Below are 13456 nucleotides of genomic sequence, written 5' to 3' on the forward strand. Positions count from 1 at the left end.
ATGTCCTAAATATTAAAAAAAAACCCTATGAAATCCTTAGCATAAACTATTTTAAGGGCAGGCATGGGATATTGTACTTGTGTCCTACAAACTCCATGTGCTGCTGTGCCTCTGCACAGTGACATCAAGTGTGGCATTACTAGACTTGTACCCATGGAACCTTGAAAATAGAAACTGAAGACTCACTTCCCTAAAATTGCATCTCAGAGACTTTACGTAGTCCAGTCACCCCACCACTCCCAGGCTCCCCGAGTGTTATAATGTCACTGCTAAAAATTATTTAGGCAAAGACCAATAGGCAATGTAAAATAGTCTGATAAAATTTCCTGAGTGCTAGACAGACAGCTCTACACAGTCCTCAAAAGCTACTGGGGAAAGAAAACAAATACGGTATACATATTTAGTTAACTTTTGATTTTATGTGATAGTAAGTTATTCTGATAAAAATGTTTCAAAGTTTATTTTTGATTTCATAGAGGTAATAAGCATTATCTCGAATGAATACCAGTCAACAATAATTCAACAGATTTCTCCTGTTAAATGTCTACCATTATGTTCTTTCAGTCACCTCTTACCAGGCAAAGCTAGAACAGATCTTTTCCCTTCCCAACTGACATCGTTCATAAATCAGTATGTCCCAGCTTTCAAGGTAAGGTGCTTTCCTAAGCCTGTACTGTGCATAACTCACTGTCATAGCACCCTGTGAACTATTATCTGCATTAACTCACTGTAAGGGTGCTGGGAAATGGGATGTCCAGAATTCACATTCTTGGGCAGAAGACAAGATGTGACCAGCACTGTACCGTGTTGTTCCACAGCATCTACTCTGAAGCACTCTAGGGCTTAAGAGTTAAAATTGAGCCAGGTACAATGGTGCACAACTGTAAGCCTGCTGCCCAGGAGCCTGAGGTAGGTCAGCGTGAGTGACACAGCCAACTTCAAAAGCAGAACAACAAAAAAAGGGTAGCACTTCAGGTTTTCAAGGTTTTTCTTTTGATAAAAAGATACTTTGCTATCCTCACCTTTGAAAGTGAACACTTGGAATCTTTATATACTTCAAACCTTGTAATCCTCTTAGACATGTCATTTATTAGAATATTTTTTTTCAGAGGCATTAATTTCATGTTTTTTTTTGTTTTGTATTTTTGTTTTTTGTTTTTTTTTGAGACAATCTTATTCTGTAGCCCAGTCTTAAACCTTCAATCTTCTTGCCTCCACTTCCTCAATCCTAGGTAAGAGTGCAACTAGCATTGTGTGCCATGTGTGCTTCTGGATGGAAATCTTCATGACTCCCATGGAGCTGGGTGAGGTGGTCTATCCTTTCAGTCTCAGTACATAGGAGGCACAGACAGGCACATCGATCTCTGTGAGTTCCAGGCTAGGCAGATCCACATAGTGAGACTCAGTCTCAAAAAAAAGTTTGACATAAAATGTGTAAGGAAAAGGTTAAATGTTGGCTCAAGTAATGGCTAGACTAACAACACCACCAGTGACTGTTCCACACTTTTCCTGTGATAGCATGAAATACACATAAAATTGGACACTATTTTTCAACCATTAGCTTGGAATGCTTTCAATTTGGAAAACACATGAGGAACACTCAATGAATGCTGGAGATGCAACCCAGCAGAGCCTGTGCCTTGAATGCACAAGGCACAGAGAAGGATCCCCAGGCTTGCAAAAATACAAACTAAAATTACACAGAGAAAAGAAATGAGGATTGGGATGAAATGGGAAACTTGGTGCTGCTTGGTTTCCCAAGTCAGCGCCTCTGATACAGAAGCGACAGTGGGAACACACTGAGTAGGGCTCTAGAATCTTTTTAGGATAAGTTCTTTTGCAGTCCAGTCTAGCTGTGGACTCCCAGGCCAATCCTCCTGCTCATGCTTCCTGAGTGCTGAGATCACAGGTGTGCAACACAATGCCCTAGGATGAGGCTGAGGAGTCATAAATGAGATGACTGAAAAGAGTTGAGACTAATCTGCTCACAATTTGTAAAACTGAGTCCCTGCATGATTAATTTTAAACTATGCATATCCCCTAAGTCCTCCGGTCTGTCAACACAGCTGCTTTCTAGATTACACATTAACTAGAAATTAGGTTCAACAGTCTTTCCTCCAATCACATGGCAAAGACTTGAAAATTGTCAAGCCTTTTTGCCAACTGGCTGCCCTCTACTGGACACTTAAGATCATTGCACTTTGTTTTACAAAGCAACACATAAATGTTAATATTCTACATCCCAAACAGAGGTCCCCTGAATAAGTTAAAAAACTAAATTATCTCAAAACACAAACCCTTCAGTACATTAGTTTTTATCATGGAATAAACACAGTGCCAATCCCACAAGTAAATAACTTCAGTCATCCTGAGACCCCGTAGTACATACGGAATTCCAGCCTCCTTTCTAATCTTGGAACAGGAGTGTGTGGGAGTAATGGGCACACCCTAACGGCAATCTCTCAGGATGATTTTATGGTGACACAAATCTCATTCGTTAGTCTATTCACTCTATGATGTTTTCTACACATAAACACAAGTCATCACAGATTCATGCTGAATATTTGATAGTCATTAAGTCTCTTCCCACAGCATCGAAACTTCTCTGATTTTTTTTCTTCTGTGAAAATATTAAGTTGTTCATTTGTGGCTCATCCCCACGCCTGTGATTTGCAGTAATGTAGGACCAGTTTACCATCACTGCCAAAACACTACAAAAAAGAAAAAGACAACATATCAAAACACTGATTCTGTTAGATTAACAACTGGGTTGGTGAGACAGCTCAGCAGTTAAAGAGCACTGGCTGTTCTTCTAGAGGTCCTGGGTTCAATTCCCAGCAACCACATGGTGGCTCATGTCCATCTATCTGATGCCCTCTTCTGGCATGCAGTTGTATATGCAGACAGAGCCCACAAACATTTAAAACAATACATTAAAAAAACCCAAAAACTAACATACTACCTTTTTCAAAAGATGTCTCTTCTTATCACATATATCAATATTTATAAACATTCAACCAAACCAGGGTGCCTTGGGTATGGCTTAAATACTTTCATTGCCTTCACAACCTCTCCAAACATGAGGTATTTTCAGCTCTTTCCCAGCAGTGCTAGCATATCTATTACTGATTATTGCCAGGAAGCAACACTGTTGAATAAATAAGGTCATTTTAGTACATTTTAATCAAAGTTTTTGGAGTGCTCGACTATAGGCAGTAATGAATAATGCAGAAGTGATAGAGTAGACAAAATTTCTAAAATTTTCTAAGAAAAGAAAAAGATGACTTTTAAACAGAACATATTCCTTGACTGTTTAAGCTTAACTTATTAAGACTTTACTCTGAAGGTGTTCACAATATAACAGAACAAGATTCTCTTTCTCCATTGATAATTAAGATGACATGCTATCTGTTAAAGATGTGAATTAATAACTCACACTATATAATAGACATGGCACCTGTAGGGTGAGGTTACTCACCTCATATAGAGTTCCAACTTCTTGGTCTGGGGAAGGGGCAAAGGACTGATTCACATAAATAAACTATAGGGAAGAAAGAAAAAAAAAATGGATTCAAAATGGTATCCTAAAATACAAGTCTTTGTTCCCAGCTCTTTGTAGCTAAGACACTTTTAAATGATGTGTGTGTTTGTGCCAGAGATGTATTGACATGGAGTGTCTTTCTTGGTGGCTCTCTTGCCTTATTTTTTTGAGACAGAGCCTCTTTCTGAGTTTGGAGCTCATCTAGTGGCTAGAGAGGCTACCCAGTGAGATCCAGGACCTACCCATCTCCCCCCAGGCCCTGAGGTTACATATACAAATACGGACCCCAAGTTTATGTAGGTGCTGGGTCCTGAACTCAGGTCTTCATCTTTGTAAGTGGAAGGCACATTATAGACTGATCTATCCCCCCAGATAAATACATTTTAAGTAACTTTTCACAAATAGTTTTTGAAAGGATATTCAAAACACTCTACCAAAATGCACAGGATTACCAATGAGTTCAAGTCCAGTCTACACAGTCAGACTACCTCAAAAGAAGAAAAAATCCCAATGAATCAAAATAAAGGATAAAATTTCTTCTACTTATTTCATATACACAGGTAAAAATTAACATGTTTGACATTAGGTATTTTCTTTGGGTATCTTACATACATTTTTCTTTCTTTTTGACCTTTACTACTTTTGAAAAATTTCACAGGTACCAAACTTCAAGCTGGACACTACTAGTATTAAATTACTTGCAGTCAAAAAGGATTCATTGTTCCAGACTTTAATCTGTTTTAAACTGAAATATTTCTAGTACTTAAAAAATTCCTAAAGCTATTAAAGCAAAAGGTCACAGTACCAGAGATGCTTTTGATTGACTTTTTTTTTTTTTTTAAAGAAAATAGAAGGAAAATGGAAAGCAAAATCCAACATTCACCTCAAGATCTAAGAATAAAATATTTTAGGCTTAACAATCTTGTTTTTCTCTCTCTCTCTCCCCCCCCCCTCCCCCCCCCTCTGTGTGTGTGTGTGTGTGTGTGTGTGTGTATGTATGTGTGTGTCTCTAAGAAACAGTATGTTATTTATACAACAATAAACATGGGTTAATTTTTTTCTCCTTCAGTACTGAATGAGGCAGTTAAGAGTCCTGGCCCTAAATAACACTTCAAAGGCTATCCTATGTATATGAATGGTACTGAAAATAAAAGTATTTGTTTCTCACAGGACAACTCAAAAGATAATATACATACCAAGTAATAGATAATGCCAAGCATAGCTATGTGTTTTAGTGATGATTTATTACTGAGGGACTACATAGCACGGCCCTGTAAGATCCTTCATGGAATGTACTGTTTTAGTTTGTATAACCATACTCTAAGATGTTCACATAACAACAAAATTGTTTAATAATGCATTTCTCAAATGTTTCCATTGTTAAATGCTGTGAGTGCTTGATATGCAAGCACGAAGAGTTGTGTTCTATGCCTCATATACTGCACAAAAAGCTGAGTATGAACATGCTTGTAATCCCAGCACTGTGGAGCTAGAGACAGGTAGACCCCTGGGATTTACTGGCTGGCTAGACTAGCCTTCTTGGTGAACTTTAGGCCAATTAAACTGTCTCAAACAAAACAAGATGAATGGCAAACAAAGCATGGCACCTCAAAGAAACAAATCTGTTCCTACAAACACCACCCCAATGAAGTGCTTGTCATATACTACACTGAAATAGGTAGACACCTATTAGTTCTTTCACAGTATGTGAAAGATATATTGTTTACCTGAGAAACAGGGGAACAAAAGTAATATTGAATCAAAGTAAATTAAACCCCAAACTTGACTAATATAAAGAGACTATAATGCTCGATGACAAAATATTTTTGCATGACTATTCAGTGACATTTTGAGAAAAGTAATTAAAACCCCAAGCTTTAAATAACTTTCCTGGACAGCAGTGATAGTAACAATAAAGATACTGTTAAGGGCCATTGAGCTGACTTGACAGGTTAGTGCAGTTTCTGATGATCAGAGTGAGAGGTATTTCCAGAAACACGGTGGAAAGAGAATCCACTTTCAAGGAGTGTCCTCTGACCTCTGTATGCACATCCCAACCCAAGAGTCTTAAAAAGCTTGAGATAAACATTAAATAATAAAAAACAACTTTCAGGTAGCAAAGTGAATCCAAATGTATCTCATTCCAGAGCTTCTCAAACAATCTTCTGATACAGTACATAGATCTCACCAACAAATGAGAGGAAAGGAGAGAACAAAAGCAATGTGTAGCTTTGTGTGCACATGTGTTACCCACGGCTGCCTGGATGCTATTGTGACTTTTTATAGGCAATCAATCATTACTGTCTTCATACCAACTGTTCTGTGGCCACCAGTTTAAGGAACTTTTTGATGAAGTCAATGAGTCCTTGGATGGTCCGAGTTCGCTCCACAGCCCATTTCTTTGTTTTCATTATAGGCGTGTCTCCTACCGCCTTCAGCAGGATGTCAACTTAAAAAAAAAAAAAAAGACAATTGTACTGAAACAAACATCTGATGAGAATGTGACAACCAACAGTTCGGAAAGCTTAAACCTTTTATCTTCATAGTTCATGTAATTAGCACTCTGGAGCTACTACGTCAGAGACATAAAAGTATTAGACTCTTTCCACTATTTTCCCCCTCGATCCTACAAAGTTCTCCCTATAGGATTAAATTTTAAGACACACTTTAACAAAGCAGCATTCTAAAGATAAATAGAACTGGCCTATGACACAAAACAATACCCCAACAACCAAGAGAAACAAATCCCGCACCCTTTCTCCCACCTAACTGGTGGTAAAAGTAGGGTGAAGGTTCAGGTGATCTTGCTGTGGCCACTGTGACGTGGCATACCTTTCTGGAGAGCAATATGGTAATATATAACATATAGATACACTTGACTCAATAACATACTACTTAGAGTCTTAAAAAGTTTGAGATTCATAAAGATTCACTTAGAAGGATGTCACCTTCATCAAAGCATATAGTTTTACAGGATAAAGGAGTAAATTTATATACTCAAGCTGCACACGTAGATGGGATAAAATAAAGTATGAGATACTTTATGACAGAATTTATAAAGAAAAGACACATTCCAAACTGGGTCCAAACTGTGGCTCTGTCATTTGTTAGAGCTACAAACTTTGTAATCTTTCACTCTCAAAACCCTATTAACACACCTACCTCCTCACAAAGTAAGTTAATGTATATACACAACAGTACCCAGACCATGACTTATAGTCACTGAGATTTAAGATTACAACATAGCTGTTTGAAAACATATAATAAAGGCAGCTAATAGTTTAAGTTGACAAAATGTACAAAATAAAAATCATGTATATGCAACCTCAACCTCATTGACAAAGTATTACAAACGCATACTCATTTTAGTATTGATATACATCAAAATATTTTCATAATAGTGACATATGGCTTTTTGTAAATACCAATTTTTTATACTTAATTTTATAATAATAAAAAATTATTATTATTTAAAAAAATACAATCAGGGGCCCAAAAGAAGTTTCAAAGACTCAAAAAAAGATATGTGAGCCAAGACTGGTACCCTTAATTAAGGTTATATCCCTTTAAGAGATATCTACAACAGCCCTCAAAGAGCTGTACTACTGATACCACACTTGCTCCACTCGTTTGTATCCACAGTTGGGGTCAAGTTATCCAAATTTTCTCCTGAAGTCAGGCGTGGTGATATAGGTTTTTAATTCTAGCCTCAGGAGGCAAAGGCAGGTTGGCTGGTCTACACAGCGAGTTCCAGGAGATCAAGTTTCCTCCAGAGATAAAATACAGGCTCCTAGAACATATGATGCAGCTTATCTTCCTAAAGAACAATCTAAGTATCTTTTCATTATTTGGGGAACACTGGATGAGTTAGAAAGGAAGAAAGATGATTTTTGTTAGCCTATCTTTCATACCTTGGTCTCCAGTTCCCTCAACCCCCTGGAGCAATCAATAGCTCAGTAGCAATTAGGTGCCAAGTTGTACTACTGAAGAAAGAAGAGCCAGAGGGCAAGAAGCTAGAGAAATGTTTATAATAATTACAGTTGTAGTCTCCAAACGATTTGCTTATAGCTCAGAAGCCTGGCTTCATATTAGCGTCAACTAGAGAACAGTAAATATACACAGCAACCAAACTGCAATCTTTTGCAAAATAGGATCTTAGCACTAGTATTCAAAAGCTTGGTTAGGAAAGCCTGTTAATACTGTGCCACCAGGGCCCTTCTCATCAAATTCTCTGCAAAAGAATAAAAACAGGAATTCAATCTGTGTTAAAAAAAAAAAAAAAGACAAAAAAGTAAAAGAAAATATAGATCCAAATAAACAGTCATCTCAGGCGGTATCTTGGATTATGGGTCATTTTCTAGTTCTTGTTTTCTCTCTCTCTGTCTCTCTCTCTCATACAGCAATCATCAGGATGAAGGACAATTTTGACTTACACATTTATATTTTTATTTGTTTATTTTTTGAGGGGGCACAGGTTGGCCTTGAACTTAAAGATCTGCCTTCTTCAGGCTGGTGAGTGCTGGGATTAAAAAATGTACAGCATCACCCAGCCTCTGGTCTCCATCTTAAAGGAAACCTCGGAAAATCAGCTCCATGCAGTTACCTGAAGAAAAAAAACATTGGGACCGTTTTTTTTTGTTTTTGTTTTTAAAGTTAACAGTGGTGGCTCCTTTCTAAATATTCATTGTAGTACACTATGAATACATGACAGATTTCCTCCAAATGCAAAGTCAGACTTTTTTTCTTTCTTTCTAGTTGAGCTGGGGATTGGACTCATGGACCTTTTGTAATGATCTACTACTGGGCTCCATGTGCCTGCATCTCCCAGCGTGCTGGGAGACAATTCTCCTCCCAGGCAGAATAAATAAGGTGGTGAGATTAAGGGGCAGAGACCACACCCAGATCTACATTTTACGTCTCTGGAAGGAGAACAGATAAGGACAAGGTTTACTTTTTCCTTAAAATGTGTTTATGTGCTGATTTTTCTTATAGTCAACTCTAACTCCACAGTGTTCAGTGCAAGTTAATCTGAATTTCCTTTACTTTCCAGTGGCAAGCGCAACCCTAAGACAATACAGAGGTTGAGGACAACTAGTTCAAGTAATTCAATGATGTACGTAAGACATGAAAAGTTCACGAAAACGTAGCACCTATACCTTTAGTTTTCCCTTAGCATTCTTCAGTATCCAAAGCTCCAGTTTTTTGTTCTTCTTGTTCTAAAGAATGAACCCCTAGGGAACTCGCCCGAATTCGTGGACTGTTACTGGTTAACCCTGTCACCTTACATTTTTATTCCAGTAACCAGTCTTATGTTAAGTACCTGGAGCTACTGAGATCCCACTTGGCTCCTGCCTTCAAAGCCCAGACTCTGTAAAAGGTGGGAACGATGGGGAACTCGGGCATCACCCAGATCACCTAAGCACTCAAAAGGCGTGAAGACCAGTAAGCACTTTTGTGAAACCCGAACAGGAGCCACACCGTTACACACTGTTACTGCGTCTCCATACCTTACAGGAATAAGTCTGTTTTCTAAACCTAATGTTTCCTGCGAACCATGATTTTGAATCTACGCTGACCTTGTAACCCCAGGACCTATACATACCCACATCTTTGTCTTGCTAAACTCTCGTGGTTGACTCCCTTTCCTCATGATGTATCTTTGCACTTACCTACCCCACTCGTGGCCTTGAGATCTGAGTCTCCTACTCTTCTGTCTAGATGCTAACATCCAATTATCTTGGCAGTTGTTTTCAATCAACTCTAACCCTTCCCCATAAAAAGGACCTCAAAAGCCAGTGAGGGGTTGCGCTCTAAAACCCCGATTTAGGGAGAGGCAGTCGTCTGGGCTGTCCCTCGTGCAATTCTAAATACAGCTTGGTTTCATCAGACAGCCGTGTAAATGCCCCCGCCCCGGTCTAACAATTTTGCTCAATTCTAAGAGTAGAAAGTGCACCTCTAGGATGCGCCCTTCTTTAGCTTTTGCTTCTTTACGGGCCATCACTCATGCCTCCGCCCACAAACGGATGTTGACATTACTTTTTTTCTTGGTGTCTCCGGGAGGTTCCTCGGTACCGGGCGAAACGGCAGTCGAAGACGGGGGCTCTGGGGTGGCTGTTTCCGGGGAGAGCTCCGAAACGCTCTCGCCGCCGGCCGCGGCCGGAGCCGCGGGGAGCTGCAGCACTGCCTCTGAGTCTTCCGACATCTTGAGTCGATGGCGGAAGTGATGTAGCAGCGTAAAGGGGTTGAGCCTTGCTACACGAAGCGTCGGGAAGCAGGTGGGACCCGGATTGACAGTGAACTTTGGGATGTTTAGAGAGCAGTCCATGTTGGTAGTCTGTTGGAAACACGGCAGTTAACGAAGTATCGAGTGTCATCTAGTTCAGGCGAGTTCTGAAGGGCTTCCGTGACGAGCCTCCGTGAGAAACCATGTGAACACGTACCCCTCCGGAGAGTTGGCTGGCCCCGGGACGCTTCCGGTTCCTTTTGGCCTGCCCCGCCCAGGCCCCGCCTCCAGGCCCCGCCCCTCGGCGCGGGAGCGCGCGCGCGCGTGCGGGAGGGGGCGGGTGGGGAAGCAGCGGCGACAAGCTCCCGGAGGCGAGGCTCGCGCGCCCGCCCCCGCCCTGGCCTCAGCGCCCACCCGGTCGGCCCGGCCCAGCCATGATCAAGGCCATCCTCATCTTCAACAACCACGGGAAGCCGCGGCTCTCCAAGTTCTACCAGCCTTATGTGAGTATGCCCCTGCCGCGGAGCCGGGCGAGGGCGAGCGCCGGCGCAGGGCAGCGCCCAGCGGCTTCCTCAGAACGACCCTCGCGCCGCCGCGGCCCTCCCGGCGTCCGACTTCTCGCGCCGCTAGCTGTCAGGTCGGGCGGTGGGGAGCCGCTGCCACTCCCCGCCGGCCGCTCGCCGTCAGTGGGCGAGGCGGTCTCTCCGCCTCAAGGGGCGCTGCCCACCTACCCGGTACCTCAGCCCGGGTACCTCAGCCCGGCCCCTCAGTCCCACACCGCGGCCGCGCTGCTGTTTCCTGTCGGGCGACCGCAGGGGGTAGTCGGCGCCCAGTCCGGTTCCCGGTCCCACTCGCCGCAGCTCAGGCTGGTCCGGGTGGACTGCTTTCTGTCGTCCGTGGACAGATGGGCTACCGTGTCCGCCCTAATCCTCTCCGAGCTCAGCAACTTTGGCTCGCCGCACGCCCTGGCCAGTCTGTCCAAGGTTTCCATACGGAAGTATCGGAAGCCCAGTGTGACTTCCAGGTGGCTATTGAAAAAAGAAATTAAGCGGGGGCCCTGACGTTTCTCTTGGACTTTTAACCTACTATATGAATTTACTCTTGAAATAATTGGCAGCATAGGTGGTTGACCCATCAGAAAGGGATTCTGTATCTGGGAAATTAAACGAGTTCATTTTGTATGGCTTTTCTTTTTAAACCGGAACATGTGGACATTTACCCTAGGTTTTAGTTTAAACCAAATAGCATCTGTGAAAGTTCTCTTCTAGAACTGTGAACATTGTTTAATATTGCTAGGGGCAGGTGACTTTAAAGTCGCGAAGATAATTTTAAGCGTGTGAGGAGAGGTAATATAGGTTTCTATGCCTTACCTGAGGGCAAAACTAATACCTAGGTCATATACTGAACTGTCATTTGTAGGGTGAATGGGAGCTGTGTAGATGTTGTGCTGTCTTGGGGCGTTTTGCTTTTATAGCTAGACATGGACTTTCAATTTAGTGTTGAAAACGTGCCAAGACCAACACTTTATGTGGATGGCCCCAGATGGAAATTATTCCTGCCATTAAAAATGAAACGTGAAAATGTCAGTTTGCCTAAAGTGATAATGCAGTCTGTGGAGGTGTTGGTTGAAGTGAGAAAAGGAGCTGTCTCATTTCCTTAAGTTGCTTTGCTTTCCCTAATGACAAAGAACACTTTGCTCTACTTTTGTGTGGGTTTTAGTGTGGTATAACTTAAATGTTAATGGTCTGTTTAAAAATTCTAGATCATTCTTGAATCCAAAATAACATTCGAGTTGTTCCTTCTGAAGAAAACAATGGCATTAACTTGACATCATTATCTGATTATCTAAAATGTTAACGAGCCCTTGTTGAATCCTATGCAGGTAATCACTGCATAGATAGAATTAAATCATGAAGTATGAATTTAACTTCAAAGTCTAGAAATAGAACTATCTTTTCCCTTTAGCTGTTAGGTAGCGGTGAAAGCCCGTGTGGGAAAAGGCAGTTGAGGGACCCGTAGAGGTACTGTTTTGGCCATTGCCTGAGTGACAGTGCTGCTGGAGGTGTGAAGATGGAAGGTTTTTAGAAAGTGTTCTGGCTATGTAGAGGTGGTGCACCAAAAACCATTTCTTTGTGTCAGTCTTTACAAATTGGATTTCCCCAACCTTGTGCTAAATTGTCTCTCAGAAATAATTGAGAGTAATTTATTTCTTTGCTTCCTGTGCTAGACTGTAACCCCTGTGAGGGCAGATAGTATTTTTCATTTATGTATTCCATTGTCAGTCTGTCATGGCATGTGCACTGCATGTCTGCCACATGTGGGCACTGTAAATGAACAAACACCTTCTGCTTTGTGGGTGTAACCATAGCTAGTAAATAACCTATATGATATTTCAGGTTTTAGTAGTAATAAGTGATGTGGAAAAAATAAAGTAAGGCAAAGTAGAGAGTGTGAGGATGGAAATTTTAAAATACTTCAGCCAGTTACTTTCTCACCAAAAAGTAATTTTTAAGCAAAGTGTTGAATGTGGTAAGAAAGGTAACCTTGCAGAGAAGTACCCAGGGGAAAGGGCATTCCATGTGGAGGATGCAAAAGTTGAATGTTTGAAGAATGAGCATCAAGAATACAAGCATTGCAAACGGAGGCTGTTGGGGAAGTAGTTTTTGGGTATGGCATTTGTTTGTGTAGGTCATTCGAGTATAACCCTTTTGCATTGCCTGAAATTCCTTTCTTCGTGAGATGTCTAAAATAGAAATTTGTTCATTGCCTAGCCTCAGACACCATATTTATATTTTCTGAAGGAATTTACCTGCTGCTATTCTTATCTTAGAATTTTATTTTTTATTTTTTAAGACTTATTTATTTATTTTACTGCTATTCTTGTCTAGAATTTTTAAATTTTTTAAAAAGATTTATTTATTTATTTGATGTGAGTACACTGTAGTTTTCTTCAGACACAACAGAAGAGGGCGTCAGATCCCATTGCAGATGGTTGTAAACCACCATGTGGTTATTGGGAATTGAACTCGGGACCTTTGGAAGAGTAGTCAGTGCTCTTAACCACTGAGCCATCTCTCCAGCCCAGAATTTTATTTTTTACGGTATGGTAGTCTGTTTCACTGCCCATAATTCCTCAGGATATCTTATAGATTTTTATAGAAGTTATAATTTAAGTATTTTTGTGTTACCTCCGGCAGTCAACATTGAGTCTTTAATGTATTAAACTTTTTTAAAAATTAGTTTTTATTTATGTGTGTGTGTATGTGCATATGTTTGACATGTCTGTATATACTGCATGCATGCAGGTGCCTGCAGAGGCTCGAAGGAGTGGGTTCTTCTGGAACTGGAGTTTCAGTTGGTTGTGAGCTGCCTGAAGTAGGTGCCAGGAGCCAGACTGACTCCTGCAAGAGCAGTAAGCATTCTTAACCCAGCAGTCTTCTCTAGCTCTTGTAGTAAACCAATGAATTGCTGTTGAATGCATTACTTTGGGATAAAATTTGGATTAAAAATGATTTGTTAAATTTCTTTCCAGCTGTTAAAATCTAGTCCTTCATTAAGCAGAGATTTTCTGAATCTATGTATTTAGCACAAAAATACTGAAGTTACTAAAGTAACTTTACCCATTCCTGGGCTAGGGTGAAGGAAGCCACTAAGATGTGTTCATCAGGGCTGGCAGGATGGCTCAGCTGTTG

General features: G+C 40.9%; 2 protein-coding genes across 3 annotated transcripts in view; one reads left to right on the top strand and one right to left on the bottom strand.

The window, feature by feature from the left end:
- Positions 1-399: 399 nt before the first annotated feature.
- Atg12 (autophagy related 12) lies at positions 400-9993 on the bottom strand. Of its 2 annotated transcripts, XM_028777144.1 has the most exons (4): positions 9578-9993; positions 5854-5990; positions 3479-3541; positions 400-2711 (listed from the first exon to the last, which is right to left on the bottom strand). In XM_028777144.1, the coding sequence occupies exons 1-4, from the start codon at positions 9864-9866 to the stop codon at positions 2652-2654; spliced, it is 549 nt and encodes a 182-aa protein (XP_028632977.1). In that variant the 5' UTR covers positions 9867-9993; the 3' UTR covers positions 400-2651. The 2 variants fall into 2 exon arrangements, with proteins under 2 accessions (XP_028632977.1, XP_028632978.1); XM_028777145.1 differs by lacking the exons at positions 400-2711; positions 5854-5990 and having other exon boundaries at positions 3480-3541.
- Positions 9994-9997: 4 nt separating this feature from the next.
- The window catches only part of Ap3s1 (adaptor related protein complex 3 subunit sigma 1), a 43991-nt gene continuing 40532 nt past the window's right edge, over positions 9998-13456 (top strand). The window contains exon 1 of the mRNA XM_028777143.1: positions 9998-10267. Within this exon, the coding sequence (XP_028632976.1) occupies positions 10199-10267 (69 nt within the window). The 5' untranslated portion in view covers positions 9998-10198. The remainder of the gene's footprint in view (positions 10268-13456) is intronic.

Source organism: Grammomys surdaster, unplaced genomic scaffold (genome assembly GCF_004785775.1).
Source record: "Grammomys surdaster isolate TR1022 unplaced genomic scaffold, NIH_TR_1.0 278, whole genome shotgun sequence".
Lineage (NCBI taxonomy): Eukaryota > Metazoa > Chordata > Mammalia > Rodentia > Muridae > Grammomys > Grammomys surdaster.